At 41.0% G+C, this 25,391-nt stretch overlaps 4 protein-coding genes across 4 annotated transcripts; 3 read left to right on the top strand and 1 right to left on the bottom strand.

Annotated features, from left to right (window-relative positions):
* Positions 1-756: 756 nt before the first annotated feature.
* Positions 757-1,569, bottom strand: LOC104432037. Its single transcript, XM_010044539.2, has one exon. It carries the CDS (start codon positions 1,567-1,569, stop codon positions 757-759), a length of 813 nt encoding a protein of 270 aa, XP_010042841.2.
* Positions 1,570-4,145: 2,576 nt separating this feature from the next.
* LOC104455143 (protein DMR6-LIKE OXYGENASE 2) lies at positions 4,146-8,788 on the top strand. Its single transcript, XM_039317570.1, is given in 6 exon segments — positions 4,146-4,427; positions 6,402-6,423; positions 6,426-6,500; positions 6,503-6,635; positions 7,714-8,041; positions 8,419-8,788. Coding segments are annotated over 6 exon segments (1,086 nt in total). The 3' UTR covers positions 8,665-8,788.
* Positions 8,789-16,558: 7,770 nt separating this feature from the next.
* Positions 16,559-20,644, top strand: LOC104432373 (aconitate hydratase A-like). Its single transcript, XM_039317569.1, has 7 exons — positions 16,559-16,882; positions 17,320-17,480; positions 17,577-17,669; positions 17,789-17,974; positions 18,164-18,325; positions 18,664-19,395; positions 20,453-20,644. Exons 3-7 carry the CDS (start codon positions 17,628-17,630, stop codon positions 20,642-20,644), a joined length of 1,314 nt encoding a protein of 437 aa, XP_039173503.1. The 5' UTR covers positions 16,559-16,882; positions 17,320-17,480; positions 17,577-17,627.
* A 540-nt stretch (positions 20,645-21,184) lies between these two features.
* LOC104418527 lies at positions 21,185-25,262 on the top strand. Its single transcript, XM_039317568.1, has 6 exons — positions 21,185-21,385; positions 22,730-22,869; positions 24,528-24,788; positions 24,899-24,934; positions 25,034-25,075; positions 25,191-25,262. The coding sequence occupies exons 1-6, from the start codon at positions 21,292-21,294 to the stop codon at positions 25,260-25,262; spliced, it is 645 nt and encodes a 214-aa protein (XP_039173502.1). The 5' UTR covers positions 21,185-21,291.
* Positions 25,263-25,391: the final 129 nt, after the last annotated feature.

Genomic DNA, 25,391 nt, shown 5'->3' with positions numbered 1-25,391 from the left:
CCATCCTTCCCTCCACAACTAATAGATAGACACTGCTGAGTTACCCATCATTTCATCCTTTGCCATTGCAAATGGTCCTTTCATCATTTTCCACCCCTAATATATTAGTCCAAATGCATCTTTCATCCTTTCTTCCACCATTAACGAACAAACATTGATTAGGTACTAATCTTAGGTTTGCTCCTCGCGCAGATCAATGAAATCATAATTAAAATATAGAAGCAACATTATAATTAAGCTAATTGTTTGATGAGAATTTCAATTGTAATTGTTGAAACTACAATAAGAATTATCAGATCAGAACTTCTAAGGAAATTAAAATTTCTCCGTTATTTATTAACATTTTAAACATGTTTGATTTCTTAAATACCGCCACTCTTTAAATGAAAAATTAATATATAAACAATTGTGAGCAGTTAACATCCAAATTTTAACGATCCGTTTAATCATTTATTAATTGCATCTAAAATTATGAATAAACTTTTAGCCTTTGAGCAAAATAATTTTCATTAAATTGCAAAGCATATAGATATTATGAGTATTGGCATTTTTTTTTTTTTTTTTTTGGTTAAGGTAAGAAATATATTGATTTTGCAAAGAAAAACAAGTAAACGGGCCACGAGGCATCAAGAAATAAGCACTCTACAAGACAGTCCAAGAAGAGTGAAGGGGTGCCAAGGGACCAAAGGGAACAAAACAACCAACAAGCCGAGAGGCCGAACAACAAAGGGAAGAACTAAGACCTACAACCCTCTATTACAAGAAAATAGAAGGACTTAAGTCCCAACTCCGCTGCAGCCGTCTATTCTTCGGGATATCCACCACATGCTTGAATGTCATTGCTTTGTCTTTGACGGCCTTGCAAAGATGCATCTTCATCGCCGGGATAAAGAGGGCCTGATTTCTAAAAATCATATTGTTGCGTTCTTTCCATATGATATAACAAAGAGCACCATAGCTAAAACGAGCCGAGAGATTGATAGAATCCCCCACCGAGAAACGATTGGAGGCCCAATCAAGATTTTCCCGCCACGATTTATTGCGCCAACTGACATTAAACTTTGCAGCCCAATAGGAAGCAAGGTTACCTGGAACACGACAAGCAAAGAACAGATGATCCACGGAATCGGGTCTGCTCGAGCAAAACGGGCAAGAGGCTGCTGGAATCGCTGCCCAAGAGAGGAGCATAACTTGAGTAGGCAGCCTATTACGGGCAATAAGCCACAAATGGGTTTGGTACCTAGGCGGCATGGCTGTACTCCACACAAAAGAAGACCACGGCACCACATTTCCTTTCGGTCTAAAGAGGTCATACGCGAAGCCGAAGAGAACCGCCCGAGGGATGACGAATCCATTGGAAGCAGTCCTCAGCTGGGTAAGTTGAGGAAGAGGATCCCACCAATCAGCCATAATATTAATGACATACCACCCAAGAGGCGAAGAAAATGCATCAACCACGGAAGCAGTTCGAGGAATCCCCGATCTGTATATTTGCTTGGTTGGAGAAAAGGAGGTTAAGCGGGCCATTAAGGTGCCACGGATCAAACCAGAAAGAGACAGCTTTGCCATTGCCTATCTTCCATCTAAAATGTTGTTGATACATGCCACGATGGCGGAGGAGCCTTTCCAGGCCCAAGAACGGTAGGTGGGGGTCGGGGATATCCAGAAGTTTTTAAAAAACTTAATAGCAATAGAATCTACTAAAATTTAGTTAAAAAGAAAGAGACAAAAGAAAAAGAAAATAAAGAAAAGAAATTTTTAAAAAACTGAACCAGGCTGGCTTGACCTGGCACGCTTAGGCTCGGCCCACGTACCAGCCGGCCTCCTTCCTTTTCCTTCCCCCTGCTTGGGCCCGACCCTTTCTTTTCTCTATTCCTTTTCTCGGCCCAAGCTTCCTCTTGGCCTAGCTCCTTTTCTTTTCTTTCCTTTTCTCGAGTGTTGGCAAGCCTTATTGTCTGTTATGGTGTCGACTGTAGGCGTGGAGTCGAGCTTTAATCGGCTTGATTTTCCTCTTTCTATTCTTGTATAGCGAGTGTTCGATGAAATGCCTATGTGAATTTCATTGTCCGTCTTCTTTGTTCATGTTCAAGTCCAGTGAACGTGTGGCGTTCGCTAGGTTTTCTTGGGGCCAATCCTGTCCGGCGTTTTTGCGGCCATTCGTGGTGTCGTTTTGTCTCGGCCTCTCTTTATGTCGTCATTTTTGGTGTCTGGCCGGGAGTGGGGCCCTCGACCAGAGGAGTTGAGCCGACCTAGCAGTGGCGACTTGGGCGGGTGTCGAGTAGTGGTTGTGTCGAGGCCGGGCGCGTGGTTGGACGTGGCTGAGGCCGAGCAGAGTCTTGGCCGAACTTTGGGAGTTGAGGAGAAAGGTTCATCAGTTGTGAAAGTGGCAGTCACAGCACTCTGCTCTCTTCTACTAGATTTCAGTCTCAATAGAGATCTTCCTTCATTTTAGAATAGTTTACAGTGGTTCACATAACATAATTATATATTTAATCACACTTTCTTTTAACATAGAAAATGCCACATGAACTCACTAATAGGACTTTCTCGGGAACATAGACCAGATGCGGGTCGCGTTATTTACGCTAGATTGGGCATGTGATGCCCATTAACGTTTGTCAAGTTTCTCCATATTATTATAGATAAATAATATGTAAACTTTCGGATCTTACATTGAAATTGCAGAATCATATTTTTTGCTTCACATTAAGTGTATTCTACTCTCTCTCTCATTTCATTATTGGCTAACAAAGTAATATCTTGAACATAGGGAACCATTGACCATTTAATTAATATTGGGTGACAACTTTTTTAGTATAGCGCGCCTTCATTTAATAACAGAATAGTTGGCAGTGGCCCACATAACATAATTATATATTTAATCACACTTTCTTCTAACATAGAAAATGCCACATGAAAAATAAAATGACTCACTAATAGGACTTTCCTAGGAACATAGACCAGATGCAAGTCGCGTTATTTACGCTAGATTGGGCATGTGATGCCCATTAAAGTTTGTCAAGTTTCTCCATATTATTATAGATAAATAATATGTAAACTTTCGGATCTTACATTGAAATTGCAGAATCGTATTTTTTGCTTCACATTAAGTGTATTCTACTCTCTCATTTCATTATTGGCTAACAAAGTAATATCTTGAATATAGGGAACCGTTGACCATTTAATTAATATTGGGTGACAACTTTTTGAGTATAGCGCGCCTTCATTTAATAACAGAATAGCTGGCAGTGGCCCACATAACATAATTATATATTTAATCACACTTTCTTCTAACATAGAAAATGCCACATGAAAAATAAAATGACTCACTAATAGGACTTTCCTAGGAACATAGACCAGATGCAAGTCGCGTTATTTACGCTAGATTGGGCATGTGATGCCCATTAACGTTTGTCAAGTTTCTCCATAGTATTATAGATAATCTTACATTGAAATTGCAATGTCGTATTTTTTGCTTCACGTTAAGTGTATTCTACTCTCATTTCATTATTGGCTAACAAAGTAATATCTTGAACATAGGGAACCGTTGACCATTTAATTAATATTGGGTGACAACTTTTTTTTAGTATGGCGCGCCTTCATTTAATAACAGAATAGCTGGCAGTGGCCCACATAACATAATTATATATTTAATCACACTTTCTTCTAACATAGAAAATGCCACATGAAAAATAAAATGACTCACTAATAGGACTTTTACGCTAGATTGAGCATGTGATGCCCATTGACGTTTGTCAAGTTTCTCCATATTATTATAGATAGATAATATGTAAACTTTCGGATCTTATGTTGAAATTGTAGTATTGTATTTTTGCTTCACGTTAAGTGTATTCTACTCTCTCATTTCATTATTGGCTAATAAATTAATATCGTGAACATAGGGAACATAGGTGACAATTTTTGAGTATGGTGAAACGAATAATCCGAACAAGAGATGTGGAAGGAGGATCTTGGAAATCTGGGAACAGCTTGATTCCATAACCCAAGTATTGACACTGTATAAAACGACCGACTCTTGATGTCCACGAGCCACAAGCTAAGTTGATGAGAGCAAAGTTTAGATATAGAGCAGACCAAAAAAAAGAGGTTAGAGATAGAGAAGAAGAGAGTCAGCTTCGCCTCAAATGGATACCGTCTCCCCAGTAGCACCACCACATCAAGAAGCTAGTTCTCCTCAGCTCAAAATAACCAGTGCTAAGACTCTAGCTGAATCTACCAACCTCGCTTCCATTCCCTCCCACTACGCCTTCACCACCCCGACTTCTGGTGATCAAGCCGTTCATCCCGACCACGATGACTCCATCCCCGTCATCGACTTCTCTCTCCTCTCCTCGAGTAATCCCGATCAACGGTGTAAAGCCGTCTCGGATCTTGCCAAGGCTTGTGAAGACTGGGGCATCTTCATGGTACACATGTTCCTAGCTTGTTCATTATCTGCTTCATAGTAATTTTCTTTATTTAGATTTTGTCGCGAGCATCCGAAGCAAACAGTTGGTATCTTCGCTGGTCAAACTTGTTTATAATACTCAAAAGGCTAGGAAAAATATAAAGTCTGGGACATTTGGGGCGCGTTTGGCAACTGGCCAAATAATGAAAATTTCTATTATTTTGTTTCCGTAAGTAGATTTGGAATAGAAATCCGTTTGGTAAAATTTTTGTTTCCGAAAACAAATTTCTATTTTTTTGTTCTCGGAAGTAGATTTAGAACATAATTGAGAAGTAGAAAAAGTAAATTCTTTGTTTAAGGAACAATTCCTTTTTAAAAAAAAGGAGGAAGAAGGTAGCCGTGGCTAAGCTCCTTTTTTTTTCTTAAAAAATTGATTTTAAATTTAGTTTAATTATTTTTTATATTAAAATTTGAATTGTGCAAAAACGACGTCGCTTTTGTGTTTCTTTGCTGAGTCAATCTTCTGGCAAGCCACGTAAGCGAGCAAAATTAATAAAAAAATTGTCATGTAAGATTCTCGGTGGGGTTCATCGGATGTGGCACTTAAGGGGGTGCATGAGAACATTTCTGTTCCAGAAATAGTTTACAGGAACAGAAATGAATTTTTCTATTTCTATTTTGAATGAGTTTCGAGGAAAAAATCTGTTTGATAACTTAATAAAATTTCTATTTCAAAAATAGAAATTCGTTTGATGAGCAGAGGAGAGGCGAGAGAAGAGTCGGAGAGAGGCGGAGGCGGAGGCGGAGGCGGAGGCGGAGGAGAGGCGGAGGCGGAGGCGGAGGGAGAGGCGGAGGCAAGGCGGAGCAGAGGCGGAGGAGATCTGTTGCCGAGGGGTGCTCGGACAACAAGCGGGGACAGTGGGTTGCGGCAAGGGGGTGGATTCGCGAGCAGATGTGGATGAGCAAGAGAAGAGGCGGAGCAGAGGCGGAACAGAGGCAGATAAGAGGCGGAGGTCGCGGCGAGGGGGTGGATTCGCAAGCAGATGTGGATGAGCAAGAGAAAAGGCGGGAGGCGAAGCGAGAGGCGGAGGCGGAGGCGGAGGCGGAGGCGGAGGCGGAGGCGGAGGCGGAGCGAGAGGTGGAGGAGACGCGGAGCGAGGCGGAGGCGGAGGGAGGCGGAGGCGGAGGCGGAGGCGGAGGCGGAGCAGAGAGGTGGAGGAGACGCGGAGCGAGGCGGAGGCGGAGGCGGAGCAGAGGCGGAGCGGAGAGAGGCGGAGGCGGAGGAGAGGCGGAGGCGGAGGCGGAGCGGGCGGAGGAGGAGGAGGAGGCAGAGAAGAGGCGGAGGAGGAGGCAAAGAAGAAGCGTACGAGGGAGAGAAGAGTGAAATTAGGGTTGGGAGAAATCAGAAATTGATTTCTGGAAGAAATCAGAAATAGAAAATTTCTATTTCTGATTTCTCCTCCATTTCTATTTCTGGAATAAAAATCTATTCCAGAAATAGAAAATTTGATAAGCCTTATCAAGTTTATGTTCCAGAAATTGGTGCGGAACAGAAAAATCATTTCTGGAACAGAAATAATTTTTATCATGCACCCCTAAATATCCCAATTTTTTTTTTTAAAAAGGCACTTAAATGTTACTTTTTTAACTTTTGACACTTAAATGTCTTCTTATGTCAAGTTTTGGCACTTTGGGTATTTTTTTGCCGAAAAATATAAATTGAATTGGCTGATTCAACCCATGATTGTTCATTCATGCCGGAGCTAAACAGAAATAATGATAAACTATTCTCCTGACGTAGCATGCATGAGATTGGGCGCTGCACGTAAATCAAACCAGACAGCTTTTGTCTTTTTAAATCTATTTTTTTGTAATTGGCATCAAAGCTGGAGCCATTCCTCGTCATCAGTATGACATAAACTCTTTATACATGATCCCACAGTGTGTTGTTCGCTATGTATTGATCATAGCCTTTGGTTGTATATGTGAGTAGTTGATCAACCACGGAGTGCCGAAAGTCAAATGAAGGCGACGGTCGACGCGCTGATGGGATTTTTCGATCTGACAGAGGAGGAGAAGAATGAGTTCCAAGGAAGCACCTGTTGGATCCCATAATGTACGGGACGAGCTTCAGAGCTTCGGTCGACAAAGTGTTCCTCTGGAGAGATTTTCTGAAGATGATGGTGTATCCAAAGTTTCACTGCCCTCCCGAGCCAGAAGGCATGAGGTATCCACTCTCTCTCTCTCTCCCTCTGTCGGTTTTGCGTGCAAGTTCTCAGTTTGCATATACGTACTGAAATTTCTGTTTTCTTAATACCATTTGTCTATTTATTTATTTATTTATTTATTTACTGTGGATGAGTGATCATTAGGTTACAAATAGTGGTAATAACAACTATATTTCCTTACTGTAGCTTTAACGCTAAAGTCCAAGAAGCAGCAGAACCTTTCCCTTGGGGACAATTTTTTGGCAATCGAGTATAGAATGAAATTACAGAATCTTGAGGGATCGAAAAATTCAAGAGTACGTATGTGGGTAGAGCAAAATAAGTTGTTACTCTGCGCACCGTATCATGCTAAAATAATGTTCAGAATTATCAATCTTTGACTTGGTACTTCGGAGTTATCAATGCATCCAGATCTTAGTGCACAGTAAAAGATTGCATCGAGATCTTAGTGCACATTGTAATATTGTCGGGTACATCAGAAAAAGAAGACATGATGAGGAACTTGAACAAATTCTTCTTGGTAACACAAGATTCCGAATCTTCAACTTGACTAATTCCAATCTCTGTCCGTGAATAAGACTGTCCACTTGGGTGGCAGACTTGAGTTCTGAAGTTACCTATGTACAACATGACGTGATTTGGATACCAGAGTTGCCATATCTGCAGGAAGCACTTGACCACTAAATCAATCATGTGGGATCTGAACTTGAACAGCTTCAACCCACCTGATGCGCGAGCTGTTCAGCATCTTGGGTTCCGGTTTGTTAGTTTTGTACAGTAGATCTATATTTACCCAGAAATCTGGTAGTCTTGAAATATAGCAATGGAAAGAATGCAATTCTTTTGTTAGGATACCATTATTTTGGATCATCTTGATGTCAAACAAGAACAATTTTTTACGCCTAGAACAAAAAAAAAAAAAAAAAAAAGCAAAGTGCGGATTCCATTTGATGGGGCAAAGTAATTGGTAATACCCCAGATAAAAGATAGAGTGATAGAAACCTGTGAAATTCCTAAAGATGAAAAAAACTCCACCATGGCATTTCCTCTGATAAATGTGAGCAATGTTTGTTGCAGTGAAGTTTTAGCTGAGTACACGGGGAAGCTCCGGAAATTAGCCGTGGAATTGCTCAAGGGTGTATCGGAGAGCCTAGGACTTGGACCAGGCTATATCGACGAGGCAATGAACATAGATTCAAGCCTACAGATATTAGCAGCAAATCTGTATCCGCCGTGCCCACAGCCAGAACTTGCTGTGGGCCTACCCTCGCACTCAGACATTGGCCTGTTGACCATCCTCATGCAGAATGATATTGGCGGCCTCCAAGTGCACCATGGCGGGAAGTGGGTCAAAGTTGATCCCATTCCGAATGCCTTTGTGGTCAACACCGCTGATCAGCTCGAGGTAAATATACAGAAATCCACGTTTTACCTTTCTAACCTCCCTTATCTGTCTTGCAAGAGAGGTCCAATTAATTTCAAATCTTGGTGTGTACTGTGTGCCTTGGTTTATGGATGGTAAATTGTGATAGATAGAACTATAGATGTAGATACAGTGTAGGTATTTATAGAAGGAAAATTGTCATAACATAGAAATGCGGAAACTACAGTTGTCTTAAAAATTTGCTGAAATGTACTCTATCGTCTTTGTTTCTTTAACTGGATATTAATCAGCAAAAAGGTTTATACCAATCTCTGTGATTTACTCTGGTTTAGCCATTGAACGGATGAAGCTCATTGCAAATACTATTTTTTTTTCTTGACACTTTTCAACTGTGCAAGATTATGAGCAATGGGAAATACAAGAGCGCTTTGCATCGAGCTGTCGTGAACAACAAGACTACAAGGATATCGATCCCTTTTTCCACTGGACCGTCACTCGACACTGTAGTTGTGCCAGCAGAGCAGCTGGTGGATGGCAAGCACAACCAAGCCACAGACATCTCGATGAATTACAAGGAGTACATGGAATTTAAACAAAGCACGGTACTCCATAAAGGGCTGTGCCCGAATCAGGTAAAGATATGATTTTGTGCAGCCTACTGTTGTGTTGTATTATGTTAAAAAGGGATGTGTGATTGTCTACTGCTTCTAGTCTATTTGGACTCCTCGGAGAGCAACCTTATGGAACGTTTAATATTATGTGATGCAAGCTGCGAGAACCGTACAATGCTGATGGATGTAAGCTGAATATTTCTGAGATGTATCTTCCTGGCATAATAATTGGAAGTGAGAACTGCATAATCTCTGATAAAACACCGTAAGATGATGGTCGGTCAGCCTGACCATGCAAATTTGCCTGTCTAGATTTTCACGGAAATGGCCACTTAATTGGGTGGAAAATATCGAGTACTTGCCACAACTCGAAGAACTTGTTTCGAATATAATCTCCTCGAAAATAATAATAATCTTTTTTATTTTCTTTTGGTCTGAAATAATGACCTGTTTAGGCGGAGACAATGCGTTGACCCCTAGCATCATTGCCACAGAGGCATAGAAAATTTCAGAGTTTCTTTGAGAGGTCTGAATGAGCGTGTCCTCATAACGAATGATGGAGTGGTCTATTTATAGGCTCTAAAGGCTAGCTCAAATTAGAATAAGAGAGGTTGTGATAGAAATTTGAAGGCTAATGTGTACAATATGAATCAACTGTCAAGGTCAAAATGAACATAAGATGGACGGTGAGCATTAGATACGGTGGTCAATCAAAATAGGAAGATAAGATTGCAGTTTGATCCAATGGTATGTGAAGATGGGGAGAGTCAGGTAACCGAAAGCAATCGCTAGATTAATTGACAACCAAGCAATCAAATCTTATCAACAACGTGTAGCATGGTAGAGGAAAATCCCACTATATGGCCTGCCACCTAAGGACTTGATTGAGCATGCGACAGTTCGCGATATCATCCATAGGAAGGCTATGTGATTTGCATGTGAGAAAAGCATGTGCACGGTACATGACCTCCTATTGCTATGCGCTTATTCTGGTGTGTGATGGTTCATGGAGATGCAATGGAATAGCCGTGCGAATGGCACATGATCTTGGCAGGTAATTGGCACATGATCGAGTCATGTGTGAGGTGTGTGACCACACGTGAGATGCCTATGTGGCCATGAATTTCAAGGCGTGTGGATGCCGGAATCTTGTCACGTGGTGACATGCAATGCTGCTTATTTGTTATTGTCGCAACCCAACCTCTTGCGATTCCAGATTAAGAGATGACTATCGGTACAAAAGCCATGATCTTCTTGTATTAATATGGGATCAATAAAAACATAATTGAAATTACAAATATATCATCGAGGCAGTAAATGTGAAATAGTTAATTCATTGGCCGAAAATTTGTTATGCTTGCCGTCGCTTGAAGAACATTTGGTTCATTCGTATTTTTCACGCCACGTGGTTTATTCAAATTTCTAAAGAAAGATGATCTGATGAAACATTGCAATTGATGCAGCGCAGCAACGTTTAAAACATATGCTAACAAGAGTAAAAAAATGACTATTGTGGATCAAGATAAACATTTTGCTTGGAAAGCATAACTATCTGATAAAAGTGACTTTACCAGCTTTCTTATACTTCATGTAAATAACCGTGATAACGAGAAGAAACACCACGGAAAGCACGATGCTGACAATGATGCCCGTTATTTTCCTTGCGCCAGTATTCCCACTCGAACTGCCACCTTGATATATATCACAATGAATCCAACAATAAAAGTTACATAAACTATCAAAATTATTTTCGAGCTAGTCTCTTCCTCGTGTCATCACGTTGAAAGGAACTCATGTTTCCTTATTCAAGGAAAATGTGAAACATTAAATTTTTTTGGAAGAGTGGCCCAAAAATACAGTCCCTCATGATAGTTACCCAGTCCATCAGTTTTCCAATTGAAAGAGCCCGAAAGAAACCGATGTCAAAATCGAAAAAGACTCGACAGGAGTTGTCTTCACAAAGTTTCAACACATAGATTAGGTTAAATCGGAATTTGGGAATGTTCATAATACTAATAGCCAATTGAAAATTGCAAAAATCGACATATTTCCTTGGTTTAGCTCCAATAGGACTTGGATTATTGAAAATATCTTAGCCCTATCAAGCTTTCCGTACATTTCTCGTGTGCTTTCCCAAAACTTTTGGGCGTCTTTGGTTGGAGGTAGTTCGGTGGCCACTTTAGGAGAGATGGTGTTGTCGATCCATGTTCATACCAACTGGTTGCACCTCTTTCAATGTCGCACGAGGTGCTCGTCGGTCAGAACGGGGACACACCCGTTGATGAAGCCTTCTTTGTCCTTTGTGGTCAAAGCTCGATGGAGCTCTCAAGACCGGGTGGTGTAGTTCTCCGACCTCGTAAGTTACTAGGAAATCAGCTCAAGCTCGAACTGTCAACGGCACTCGTGTACAAGGGATCTCCCGGCTCCAGTTGACCACCGAAGGCTCCTGCGAAGGGGAAGAAACCGGGTCCAAATCATAGGTAAGGGATACCTGTTGGACTTGAACTGACTTGGTTTGGGTATGGCCAACCCATGTTGGATGCCGGGTTGTGCCTACTGGCAAAAGTTGGGCCTCCTCCTGACCCGACACTTGGTCCACTATTTTCCGCATGAGCCTTTTCCGTAAGGCCCATAATGCTTTGGGCGGGCGGGATTTGAATAGGGATACACTGCACATATGGTCCCTGAAGAAAATGCCTTACATTGGACTGATTTGGGTCCTGAAGCCCTTTGTTGGGCCGTATCTGGCCCCCTCCTGCAAGGTTTTCATCCTCCAGGGGTGATTACTGATCAGAGGGAAAGTTTTCTATTCCTTGATTGTTGGAAAAAACTCCCAAGTCTTTGATCATTCTAGACTTTGAAGCTTGATTTTTGGGCATGGTTTCTCCCTTTGTGAAAAAGGTATGAGCAAAAAAAAAAATTTCACAGGTTTTGTGTGAAGAAAGTCGAAAGTTGAAGAAATTATGTGGCTTGGACAGAAAAGGACAATGGCAAAGGCTTTGAGGCTTGGGAAAAAATCGATATGTGGAAGCTAAAAAGAATGTTATGATACCATATAAGAAAAGTGAGTGAAAGAAAAAGTGAGTGAAAGGAAATATAAAGATATTGGGAGAAATGTATTCTGTATTGCTTTAATTGATTAATGATGTACAAAATAGGTCCTATTTATACCACCCGCCGTGGTGGCTCCGCTGGTAGGCTCCATGACTTCCACGCTAGAGGTCTAGAGTTCGAAGCCCCTGCAACACAAGTTGCGGGGAGGCAGGCGGATCATTGGCGACATACCCGGGGTACGTGGGTGGTGGTTTCCTACGTGCCTCCCCAGGGTTTATTTACGTAGGCTGTCAGTTTGTGCGGGGTTCGTGGGTCACCAAAAAAAGAGTCATATTTATAATATATATATAAGAGCAAAACTATCCAAGGAAGAAAAATATACAAAATAGAGAAAAAAAAATTTCCTAATACACAATGTTCTAAGTTTCTTGGATGCAAATAAATCTTCTTTTAGTGTTCGAGATCAGGACTATGTGGTTGACATGAATACTTTGGCTGATGTGATTGGGGTTGAAAGAGGGAGATATCAACCTATCAGTGTGTTTATTGCTCGTGCAACATTGGAACTTGTTAAAAATAGAAGAACGGAAGAAAAGATTTCCTATTTAAGGATGAATGCAACCAACATTTTACTTCACAAGATTGTGATTAACTGCCTCAGACCGAAATCAACTTCAAAAACTGACGTTTCAAACTCGGAGGCAAAGCTGATGTATGCCATCAACGCTGGTAAAAAATTCTCTCTTCCATACACCATTATGTTTCACATGTACAGGGCAGTGGTGAAGGACAATGGTCAACTCTCATACGCAGCTCTTGTAACCAAGTTATTTAGACATTTGAATATTCAGCCTCCCCGAATTCTTTGTGGTTGAGCGTGCGATTAAATGGTGGTGGGACTGAAAATGGTCTCTAAAATGCGTCTGAAGGAACTCAAAAAGGAGTTGGAGAAGTTCAAGGAGAAAACCCCTGTCAAGACTCATCAAATCTCTTTGGCTGCAAAAAGGAAAGCGAAAGAGCCCATGGTTGCTCCATCCAAGAAAAGAAGAGCTCTCATCATTGAGGATGAAGAGGATGAGGATGATATCACTATTTCTGCAATGGCATTGAAGAACTTGAGTTGTTCTGCACCAGAATCAATGGAGAGATAGGAAAAAGACACGGCTGAAACAGAACAGAGAACTGGAGAAAGTGAAGATTTTGAGAAAGAAGCAGAGGAGAGAAATGCAGAGGAGGAAAGAATTGAAGAAGAAGAAGAAGAGGAGGAGGAGAGAGTAGAAAAAGAACATGAAGAACACTCTTCTCCACCTGAATGGATGGAAACAAGGGGAGATCCTGAGAAAAGAGGAACATCCTCAATCCCTGCCACCAGTGAAGGAGTAAGTCGCTCTCCAGCAGATCCAAAGGACATCTATGCCTCACAATTTCTTGAGGAGGGACACGATGTTCCATTGCCCAATCTACGTAACAATGCTGATTCACCATCTCCTGCTTATACACCGTCTGATCGTGCAGAAGCAAGTACTTAGACTAATAATTCAGCAGACTTTCGCAGAATTCTTGATGTTCTTTTGGAAATGAAAGGTCAAATCTATGCTCTGGGATGCGAACTTCAGAATATGCAGAATGCAAGACAAGCTTCTTCGGTTTCTTTGAATGATCAACTCCAAGCCATTGCTCTTCAAGTTCAGGCAAATGCTAAGGGTGAAGAAGTAGCGCAGCGAAGGAGGACTTGAAAAAGCTGGAAGGCATTGTCCAGTCAATGGGAGATTTCCAGCTTGTTCGTGTTCCCAAACCATCTTAATTTCATTCTCTTTCCATCTCTACCTTTTTAATGATGACAAAAAGGGGGAGAGATGTGCAGATTTGACTAACTATTTGGATTTAAAACTTTTTTGATTGACTTGATGTTTATGTTTGGCTATTTGGATTTGGACTGGATTTGGAATTGACTGTTTGAACATATGTTTATCTTAAGTATTATTGATATCTCATGGCCTTGTTCATAAGACTAACCTACTTTCTGTGGATGCAGATTCTAGTGTTATTACTAAGCTATTTATCTTTGTGAGATATCCATATTTGCTTGAAGTAATGTTTTGCAGGTCAAAGTTATCTAAATCCGCAGGAAAGTTTTGTTACCATCAAAAATGGGGAGATTGTTAAAGAAATTTTCCTTGAGTGTTTTGAAGCTGACAAAACGTTTCCATCAGTCTAGTCTGAAGACTTGCAAACTCTTCCATCAAAGTCTGAAAACCTCCGGATTGCCAGACTTAAGACTCAAAGTCTATCCTCATTGACAGTTTCTAGTCCGTCGAAGAAGACTTATCCAGAACTGGATGTTTCGTCAATGATTTAACTTTATTGACTAGAGAAGATCTATTGGCTGGATATAGCATGACAGAATCCTTTATTCTAATCAAGATTGATTTGGGAATCGTGGATCCGTTGATTGACGAAGTATACTTGGAAAGTTCTACTTATGGAAACCAAGATCCTGATTGTATGGGCGAGCATGATTGATGGGCTATCGTCATGTTCCTTAAATAGCTTGAAGATCTTCCTAATTGATTCTGTCCAACGGGTAGATTGGAAGAATTCTTTTGGTAAGTGCCAACGGGTATGATGGCATAAAGGAGTATATAAGGAAAACATTTCAGTTGTTCAAAGGTGTGCACGATAGAAGAATTCCAAAGTCTGAAACTCTTTGTTCTTAGTCAATTAAAATTGTTGAGCGAAATCTTGTACGAAAAAGAGAGTCTATACCGTTGAGAGACCTTGAGAAAGTGTAGTAGAGTCTCTACACTGTGGAATCAAGGAAGAGCCTAACTGTAACAACTCTTTTGTTCATAATGAAATCCAGCCAGTGGGCTGTCAGTGCAGAAGAGTGGACGTAAGCTTGGATTAAGCCGAACCACTATAGTCTCTATGTTCATATTCTCTTTTCTACATTCTTTTACTTTGATCATAACTGGTTTTGTTTACAAGAGAGAATTTCCTTTTCATAATCTATTAATTAACATTGCACATATCTCGCAAAATTGTTTCTGCACCTATTCACCCCCCTCTAGGTGCTCATACTAGCTCTCACACTTTATATATATATAATAGTGAATACTCCTCAGGCACTTGTTAAAACATGCATTATAAGAAAATTCAATTTTCAAAATACTGATTTCGCATTATACTTAAATAATTTTTTTTGTCAGATATTACACTAAAATAATTAATCCATTGAAAATTGTTACAATTCCTTGAATACTTATTTTACAAGTTTTCCGAAAGTACACATTGATAAATTCCTTAATGTGGCTATATAAATAGATCATTTTTTGACATTGTGGTGCTCTATAGTTGCTTTGTCTTCTTTTGTACAGGAGGATGGTAACTGCATGATTATTCTTAAAATCTTAAAGCAACCAACTGTTTTGCCAACATAAATTTCATACTAGATAACACAGTCCTATATAAAAAATGCCACATTAGAAATAAATAAGTGAAAATCGATAAAAGAAAAGCTTGTCATTTACCTTATATTAGGCTGGTGATTTGTTATAAAATGTCTCAAATTTGAGTTTGCTTGACAAAGTCCGGCCCAAATAAAATGTTTCTTGACGGTGGAAATTGCGAAGAAAGAAAGGTGGGCACATTATTTCTTTACTGGAATCGGTTGAGCCATAGAAGAAGAGAGTAGATCTGTGTCAGAGGAGGGAGAGGAAAGTGCAAGATGTTGACCGAATCTCACCTTAATTTTGCTTCCTTCTCCGGTACGTACGTGTAGCTTTTTTTTTTTTCTGGTCGAAACGTGCGTGCAGCTTATCTTCAAGGATTTGGTGCACTTCTCTTCCCCAGGCTGTTATTTAAATCTCTGTTTTTCGTGTATTATGCTTGCGCACATATATATTAATTTATTGCAAGTAACACCGCAATAGAGCCTTGGAGAGTCGTGCGTCGTTTTCTGTGCTAGTGCTAGGTGTGCCGTTGTTGACAATAGAGCCTTGAAGCTTCGCTTTCTGTGCCAGTACCAGGTGTGCGCCAGTGCCCGGTGTGCCATCGTTGACATTAGGGCCTGAAGCGTCGCTTTCTGTACTAGTGCCAGTTGTGCGCCAGTGCTAGGGAGAAAATATTGGGTACGCCTTATGTATCAACGTGGCAAACAAGAAGGCGGTGGGAGCGCGACACGTGTCCTCGTGGGGCCCATAAAGTCAGGCGCCTGTTTCTCGACTCAGCGCTCCTCTCTCTTCTCACTCTCTCCCAAATAACTCACGGCTGGTGGCTGGTGGCTCGGCTCGGGCTGGCGGAAGAAAGGACGGCGCCCGAGTAATAAATGCGCAAACGCTCCCGCTTAAAATTCCTCTCTCCTCACACTTGAATATTTTTCGGGCGCTTTCTCTCTCCTCGTGACGAGCTGCACTTCCTCTGTTTCTTCTCGCGCCTCACCCCCTCCGCCTCCGCCTCCGCCTCCGCCTCTCAAAAAGCCTCGCCGCCGGTCATCTACCTCGGCACGTCGCCTCCTCCAAGAGCCCCGCCGATCCGGCCGGTTCCGCCCCCCTTCGCCTCCGACTGTTTCCAACGCGGAGATCGAGCATAAGTTTTGTGCTCGCGTTGGTCTCTCGGTAACTTCTGGACCTCCGTCCGATTTCCTCCCCTCCCTCCGACAAACTCGTCATCAACTCCGACTCCGAGCCGCCGCCGCCGCCGCCGACGGCGTCCTCCGTCTCTGGCATCTGCTCGTCCTCCCCCTCCCTCAGGCCGAAGACGCCGCCGGCCTCCGCCGCGAAGCCGTCGGCCTCCGGCAGAGGGAGGCGGCCTCGGTTTCGTTCCCGAGCGGCGCCGGGCTCCCGCCGTCGACCGGGTGCTGTCCCTGTCGGCGCCCGATCGGTCGCGAGGGAGATCTCGGTAGACCCGGCAAGGGTCGACGACGCGGCGAAGAAGGAGAGGCGCGGGCTAGAGGGCTGGAGAAGGATTCCCGCTGTGGACGAGGTACGTGGACTGGCTACACCAGCACCGGAGCGAGGGCTTTTCCTTGGACATGAGCCGAATCGGGTTCACGGACGAGTTCGTGGAGGAGATAAAGCCTCGGTTCCAGGCCGCGTTCAAGGCGATGGAGGAGCTGGGGATGGGCGCCATCGCGAACGTCATCATGTGCACATCAGATGCTGTGCTAAGGAAGAAAGCTTTTGATGTACTGGAAAGGGTTAGTGTTTTTGACTTAAGATCGTTTGCTTTTGCATCACTAAACAGCTCGTCGCTCTTGTAGTCCATTTCTCTCTTGTTTAAGTTGTGCAATTATTTCCTAGTCTCCACATGCTTGCTGATATTGCAATATCTCAAAGGTTTGATGTCTTAAAGCCCCGATTACAAATTGCAACTCTTCCTTTATGGCAACTGCATTAAAGCCCGCTTAAATGACATAAGGGTGTCTTTTCTTTACATGGAAGGATGCATAATGTGACCTGATTGCCTACAACTTGTGTAGGTTGCCATCCTTCTAGAAACGATAGAGCACATTTTTAGTAGTTATTGAGTTCGATGGTCCTCATTTGCGGATAAGAGTGGCAGAGTGCCATACTCTTGTCAGGATTCTAACGGAATCTACCTGTTCAATTTCAATCTCCGTTGTTTATGCTTCAGATAGGCTGCCGTACTCTATTAGGATTCTTCTGGAGTTGGCCATTCGGAACTGCGACGAGTTCCAGGTCAAGAGCAAAGATGTCGAGAAGATCATCGACTGGGAAAACACTTCTCCTAGACAAGTCGAGATCCCATTTAAGCCGGCTAGAGTGCTGCTGCAGGTACATGGAGCTGCGCATCGTGTGTCATTGATGCTGATTGGGGTTTTGAAGAGTTGCCATGTTTGATATTTGATGATGCGTCGTCATTTGTATCAGGATTTTACTGGGGTGCCTGCTGTCGTTGATCTTGCTTGCTTGCGTGATGCGATGAATAGCCTCGGGGGAGATCTGAATAAAATCAACCCACTGGTGAGCTTTATATGTCAGCATGTCGCTCGTTCCAGCTACTCGTTGGTGGTGAAGGAACTTTATCTTTGTGTGCGCAAGTAGTTGAACTGTCATTTGTGAACATGTCAACCATCGTGCAGGTTCCAGTGGATCTTGTTATCGACCACTCTGTTCAGGTTGATGTGGCAAGGTCAGAAAATGCTGTCCAGGCTAATATGGAACTTGAGTTTCATCGGAACAAGGAGAGATTTGGCTTTCTCAAGTGGGGTTCAACTGCATTTCATAATATGCTTGTTGTTCCGCCTGGATCGGGGATTGTCCACCAGGTAGTAAAACATATAGTGCCTATATACTGATCATGTGTATGACTTTAGCATAAGAAGTGGAAAAAACTGTATATACCCGTGGTGGAACTATTACATGCCGTGTCCTTTGAGAATATGCAATTTTCTTGCTTTACCAGAATATTGGCCTGTGTCATTGAGTTGACAAACTGAACTGGAATCTATTTGTAGGTTAATCTAGAATATCTTGGCAGAGTGGTCTTCAACACAAACGGCTTGCTTTACCCTGATAGTGTTGTTGGTACTGATTCACACACAACTATGATAGACGGATTAGGAGTTGCTGGTTGGGGAGTTGGAGGAATAGAAGCAGAAGCTACAATGCTTGGCCAAGTAAGAGAATTCAATATATTGTTACTATTATATATATTTACTGTGGATGGCTGATAAAGTAGTGTCATTTGACACTAGTATGTCCTTTTCAAGATGTTATGAAGTATGAACATACATCCATTAATTTTTCAGTCATTTCTTAGCATTTCTGTTTTCATCTCTTATTTTGATGCAGCCGATGAGCATGGTCCTTCCTGGTGGTAAATATTTATTATTCTATTTTCAACTTAGATTATATGATAAGGCCACGATTGTGCTGCTAAAGTTGTGCTTGTTTCCTCAAAATTGCTGTGCTTCACCTTTATTTTGATGTGGCCTGCTGATCATTGCTTCTTTAGGATACTACTACAACTGCTCATCATCAAGAAGGATCCTTGGTCCAAGAGAAAGTTGAAGACACAAGCTCTAAAGATGCCAATTCAGATATTACTGCAGCAATTCAGCCAACCACAACTAGTACCATAACTTGTGCCGTTTCAACACCTATGGGAACTCATGCTGATTCTGTTTCATCAAATATTCTTTCTCATAGCCCATCTGGTGTGTCGACTACTTCAACAGTTATTCCTGGTCCTACTCAAGTTTGTAGTGTCCTGGAAAATGAAGGTTCTGCCAATTCATCGACTTTAAATTTTTCTACTTCTGGCAAGGAGGAAGAAAATGTGAACTTCCCAGGTCGCCAACCATCTACCTCCCTTAATGAGGCTGGGATTTTGAGTGGAATGGCTGGGGGTGCTCTATCCAGTCAATTGTCATCTAGTATACCTTCAGCCGACATGCTTTCAGGTAGCGGAACCAATATTTTGGCCCCTTCTACTTCAGACATAGCAAAGAGGAATATTTTAGAAGCTGAGCAAAGACTTGGAAGTAGTGGAACAATCCAGTCTCTAGTGTCCCCCTTGGACAATAGAATCTTCTTACCTCAGGGGGTGAAGGCTAATGAAGTAACTGGATTTGTTGATACTGGTAGTGGTGCTGAGGGTTCATCTATGGCTGGCAGGATTTTTTCACCTCCTATAGTTACTGGCATGGAGTGGAGGCCTGGAGTTTCTTTTAACCAGAATCAGTCGGTATGCTATTGTGTACCTCTTTCAATGCTTGATTGGGTGCTGAATCATTTTTTAATTCTTGATTGTGCTTTGCCAACTCATGTTCCAAATTTGCAACCATAAAGTTCTCTGATTTGATTGTACGGCGGAATCTATCATTTTGCATCAACTGAATCCTTAGGTTCATATCATTTCGCATGTATGTGAAAAGACTTTGATCTGGGGCTGTGCAAGAAATTAAAACTTACTTTTGATGTCTGATTTTCTGTCTGTCTTACCATGCGTAGAAATCTGCATAGCCACTTTTGAGTGCCATCACTATTGGCATGTATTTGATTGTTTGCCTCAGTAATGCAAAAATTCATCTTGGACTCAGCTTTCATTTATCTTATGTAGTCTGTATCTACCACGTTTGAAACATATTTACACCTGTTTTTATGTTTATAATGCCATGGCTTGCATTTGTTTGTTTAGATTCTGAATTTGCCCTCTTCAGACTAAACAGTTCAAAATCATCAGTAGTGGTTACCAAAGACACTCTTGGAGAATTTTTTTCACAAACAAAGGCATCCCTTAAGGTTGCTTTTCTTGTGCCAAAGATTGCTTGAGATGATATTTTTGGGGTGGGGTGGGGGGTGGGGGGGGGGGAGAGGATTAGGGGTATAATTAGCTACAAATGATTTGATTATGGTTGTATGGTAGTCAAAAGCACTGTAGTCAGCACAATTGATGGAACTTGTTACTCTGGTGTCCGTTGACCAGAGATCTGTAAAGTGGACCGGTTATGACTTATTCTCTCCGTGCAGAACTTTGGTAAGCAAAAGTCTTCCCAGAAGTTAAAGAAAAATGGAAAGAAATTTTTTCCTTAATCCTCTCTGTACTTTTTCTAAAAGGAGAGCATATTGGCAGAGTTTTTAGAGGGAAAGAAACGTAATTAGAGAAAGATGGTTGGGCAGTCCTCATTGGGTAGGCGACTGAGCATTTTGTATATAGAGAGGCTACCACTGTGTGGGCCAGCTTTTCCCTGATGCTTGTTTAATATAACTGCTCATAGAATTTCTGTACAACATTTGACCAGGGGCACGCCCGGGGGAGAACTGAAATAGCCCCTGATCAAAGGGAGAAATTTTTACAGCGTTTTCATCAAATGCAGCAACAAGGTCACAGCATCTTTTTGGGCATGCCTCCCTTGGCTGGAGGAAATCAGAAGCAGTTTTCTGCACAACAGCAAGCCGCCCCCCCTTGCAGTAGGTTCTTCCTTCTCGATTAATTTTATCTATTCTTTATCAAATACTCTTCCGTCAATAGTGAGTATATTAGGACACAATCTTCAGTTATCACTGGAAGTTAGTTGCTCTGTGATAGATTTCAAATCTCTCTCTAGTTCTTGGCAGACACGCCCACTGTGTGCATTTTATTAGATACCTTGTTATTAGTCATGAGCAAAATTGTCTTGTCAATTTTTGTACTATCTATTGAGCCAACACTTGAATTTAGATACCTTGTTATTAGTCATGAGTAAAATTGTCTCGTCAATTTTTGTACTATCTATTGAGCCAACACTTGAATTTAGTATCCACCCCCAATAAGTCCATCTACTCCACACTATTAATGCCTATTGAAGATACAATTGTATATTCTATCCCTGACTTGAAGCAGGATCAGTGTATTCACAGTGTTATTATGAGATGGTTTCTACTTAACAGTTTGCAAGCATTTCATATGCTGTAATCTTTGTGTTGTATTTTTTAGTAATTGCCACATATGGGTAGCAATTTTTTTTTTTTTTTTTGTGGTCATTTTGGCTTTGTTCTGAAGTTCAATTACTTTTTCCATACCCTTTCTACAAAAATTGTGCAGTTCAATTCTCAAAGCTCATTGATCTCTCCTCAAGTCAGTATAGGGCTAGGATCACAAATGCCAGGTCTTAACAATGTATCTGGCTTGGCTCTGCAACAACAACTGGGTTCCATCCATCAACGGTTCAGTCAGCAATATTTTGCTCTTTCAGGTCCAAGAGATTCTGCCACATAGCTCTTATTTGCAACAATACAGAGTACCATCAAATATTGGGATCAGCTTGACTCAGAATTAGAGTTTCTGAATCATTTAAGACATGTAATGGCTCCAATTTCTGGAATTTAGCCTTCTCTTGTCTTTTCGGGCTTTTAGCTCTGGAAGGAAGGGCCTGCTTTGCAGCCATTGGGTCATGAGCATTCATACTTGCTACCTGTATACTGTTGCTGGTCTGCATGGTTGTGCATGGAGCTTTATTATTCAATTTAGAAACTCAATTTGAATATTTCCAAATGGCTAGGATTGCATGGAGGCAGCCTAACACAGTTTTGAATACTTCTTCCTTGAAAGGACGTAACAAGAAAAAACAGTTGATGGAATCGACTGTGTTTTTGTTATCCATACATATATAATATTATTGTTAGTCATATAAGTCTGCGATTCATTGCCCTTCTTCAGTTTACTTTCTTTTTCCCCATAACCTGACTTATTGAATGAAGCCTTGTCACTTCAATTGTGAATCCCACAAAGCTACACAAACGGGGTACAGGTATACCTATTGTTTAATGCATAATTAGGATACTTGACGAATTAACTTCATGTAATATACTTTGCCTCGGGGAATTTTGGATTCCCAAGTTACATTTTTGATCCAAACACTGATAATATGCCTGGCATCTTATATAAAACTCACAATTTTAGTTCATCCTTTTCAAAAGGTAATCTAACTCTTAAAAAACCCATCAATAGTCAAATGGTAAACCCATTTCTGTACTACAGCTTTAAATTATTGCTACATTATATATTTTATTTTTTCATCAAATAATTGATTGTGCATACAAAGACCTTAGGACTCTTCTTCATGGAGCAATTCTCTATCTTTATCTATTAAATACTCCAACCATCCACTGTTTTTTGTAATTTTGTTTGTTTGGAAGGACTAACGTTTTCAGCCTTTCTTTTGTTTGTTTGTGTGGTGAGCCTTGTTCACTGGGACTCCCTTTTTTACTTTTATTTAATGTCAAATATTTCAAAACTTCAAACATATAAATGAGTTTCTAAAATCATGTTTTCTTACCTTTTATTTTCTTTGTTTTGCAATGAAAGTCAAATGTTTGTATTTGAACTTTTATTTCCTTATGTTGATGAAAAATCTCAGTAACTCTGGGTGTGAGGCCACTTTATTTTTTCAACTTTGTTCTGCTAGAGTGCTTCAGCAAGGCTAGACTCCAATTGGAGTTATCTTAAGATCAGTTGTTGATGCGGTTTACTTCAAAAATATTTTCATCAGCCTGTATTGCAAACCATAGTTATTTGATACCAGGCATGCATAATGCAGAAGTTGGCAAGGGGAAAATTCAGGAGCAGCTGGGGGAGCAGAATCTACCTGATTATTCAGGTGCTGATTCTGCTGTTAGGTCTGGAGTGGGCAAGAATACAATGAATGAGGATGATCTGATATTCCCACAAGCATCAGATGTAAGTTAATACATTTCAACATTGATGAAGCAGCTTTACTTGTCAATCTTCTGTTTCTCTTTTTCCTAGAAATGCTCTTTTGTATTTTTCTTATAATATCAATGGATACTGTTTGCTTTTTCTTTATGATGTAAAGTCATGTGAAGCTTTGGTGTCAACTATTTAGAGAGTAATACTTCTCATCTGAAGCCATACACAATCTAATTTGAGCCATGTGGTTCTGCACTCTGCTAAGTGGTTAATCCAAGCATCTGGTTTTCTTATTTTATCATGCTGGACCACTGGTTTTGCCTCTGGTTTATCAATACATCAAAGTCATGTTGTCTGTCAGATTATCTACTGGCCACCAATTTATGGCTTTGCCCATGATGGCTTGCCTCCCTGTATTTCTTGCTTATCTTCCCAATGCCCATGTGAAATGCTTGTGCTCTATCAAGCTATTGCATCACTGTTGAGGTTCAAATGCTTCTAGCTTCACGAGTCCTAAAATAGGACAATGATTTTTCTTTCACAGAAAAACTTGTTTCTAGTGGACCTTATGCAACTGTAGTATAGTTTTGACCATGTGATACTTCAAAAGATACTACCGTGAATCGCTTGTTCATAACAATCTTGTGCCATGGACCCAAGTTCCAATTTGGTATTTGGGCTGTACGAGGTGAAATTGCTAACATCAATGGTGCAGTGCCTTATAATGTATTTTGTTTTTTGATAACACAGTACAATATATGCTTGAGTGCTGGGACCCTTATCACAAAAGTCTTGACTTTATTTAGCATTAGTTATTTAGCTGTAGATGGATCCGATCCAATCATACATATTCCTGGCGTAATTTGTGTAATAGGATCAATACTTAGGACCTTAGATTTATATGATGCAAGTATTATATCAGAGAATTTTGTTTTTCTCATGTAATAGAATTAATACTTAGGACCTTAGATTCATATGATGCAGGAATTATATCAGAGAATTTTGTTTTTCTCTTAATGGCATCTAATCTTTTGGATTTGTTGGTTTGTTTTTATGGTCGAAATTGTTATTCACTTTATTTTATTGCTACTGAAGTCAGAATCCTGATCGAGTTGACTATGCTTGAACTTAAGTGCTTCCTGATATAACATAAATGTATAATTTCAAACTGAATGATTAGTGAAATGACATGATAAATTAGGTGGGGACTCTGGTTGGTCAGTTTAAGTGCAGACTTGTGACTTAGCATTGGGTGGCAGGGGTTCATGACTAGTGGGCTTGAACTATAACCAGGCAAACATTAGTAAGCCAACCATGAATTCCTAAAACATAGAGGAAAACATCTGAGTGATGAGGGTAATGTTAAATCTTTCTGAGGAGAATTCTTACCTGGCTGTTGCTCGCCTCTTGGTACTATATCAGATGGTTTCATATGTAGAGAGTCTAAGTGATTGTTAACTGTAGTAAGATTGGTCTGATGTTGGCTAGTTCTCTTGATTAAGTGTTTCTGATGTTTCTTGATCTTCATACATGTGCTAACTCCTGGTGCATTTTGTGAATGCTTCAACAGTATCACCTAAACGCAACCAACGTCTATGTGCATCTAATGTATATGCTTACATGCTTGCGTAAGTTTTGGTGCTAAAGATGGTGTGAACATAGGTTCTTGTGTCTGTTTTATGCCACAGGCTGGATTAGTGGGCTCTTTTGCAGAGCCTGCTCAGCTTCTTAGAGATACTGACCTATCCCCTGGGCAACCTTATCAGCCTACTCAACCTTCTCGAAACCTGGGATTTATTGGGCGAAGCAGTAGCTCTGACCTTGGTGCTGTTGGTGATAATTTTGGTTCCTCAAGTTTGAGTCATGGAGGCCATCGTGATCGGATATACAATCAGGCAATGCTTGAGGCTGCGTTTTATAATCTTCCTCAACCAAAGGACTCAGACAGGGCAAGTAGTTATATACCTGTGTTATACAGTTTTATGTTACGTTTTGCTTATAAAAGTAATAGTAATTCTAGTATATGCTCATACAATGATCTGATGTTTGTCTACTACAGAGGCGTCCTGTTGACAGGCCTCCTAGCTTTCCTCAAGTACAAGCACCCATCGTGAAGACAAAAGCTTTTTGGGAATGATTAGGCAGGGACCCTTGTTCTGTGGATACCCTTTTCTTTGCATTTTACTATCAACAGGTATCTCCTTATATGGATGACATGTTTTTTGACACCTTACATGTGCATGCCCTAGAATGAGTGCCTTCTAGAGTCTTCCTCTTCCCTAAGGTAACACTTTCTCTGATTCACTCAATTGTATCATGCTGAAATGGTGAACATGTCAATCATCGTGCAGGTTCCAGTGGATCTTGTTATCGACCACTCTGTTCATGTTGATGTGGCAAGGTCAGAAAGTGTCTTGTTTTGATTCTGAATAGGCATTCTGTCATAAACGCGAATGCCTGCTCATTTTGATTCTGAATAGCACATGAAAATACTAATATTGGAATTGGTGATTACATTCCTTTCACCAAAAATGTGCTTTATCGTTTCTGGA

The sequence above is a fragment of the Eucalyptus grandis genome, chromosome 7 (genome assembly GCF_016545825.1).
Source record: "Eucalyptus grandis isolate ANBG69807.140 chromosome 7, ASM1654582v1, whole genome shotgun sequence".
In the NCBI taxonomy this organism is placed as follows: domain Eukaryota; kingdom Viridiplantae; phylum Streptophyta; class Magnoliopsida; order Myrtales; family Myrtaceae; genus Eucalyptus; species Eucalyptus grandis.
The sequence above is the reverse complement of the archived record's forward strand: the minus strand, read 5'-3'. Positions and strand labels throughout refer to the sequence as shown.

Coding starts and splice junctions, on each gene's coding strand:
- LOC104432373 (XM_039317569.1), top strand. CDS start 17,628: ATGAATAGCCTCGGGGGAGATCTGAATAAAATCAACCCACTG. Junction 18,326..18,663: donor AAGCTACAATGCTTGGCCAA/GTAAGAGAATTC, acceptor TTGCTTCTTTAG/GATACTACTACAACTGCTCA. Junction 19,396..20,452: donor CTTTTAACCAGAATCAGTCG/GTATGCTATTGT, acceptor ACATTTGACCAG/GGGCACGCCCGGGGGAGAAC.
- LOC104418527 (XM_039317568.1), top strand. CDS start 21,292: ATGCCAGGTCTTAACAATGTATCTGGCTTGGCTCTGCAACAACAACTG. Junction 22,870..24,527: donor TATTCCCACAAGCATCAGAT/GTAAGTTAATAC, acceptor TTTATGCCACAG/GCTGGATTAGTGGGCTCTTT. Junction 24,789..24,898: donor AACCAAAGGACTCAGACAGG/GCAAGTAGTTAT, acceptor TGTCTACTACAG/AGGCGTCCTGTTGACAGGCC.
- LOC104432037 (XM_010044539.2), bottom strand. CDS start 1,569: ATGGCAAAGCTGTCTCTTTCTGGTTTGATCCGTGGCACCTTAATGGCC.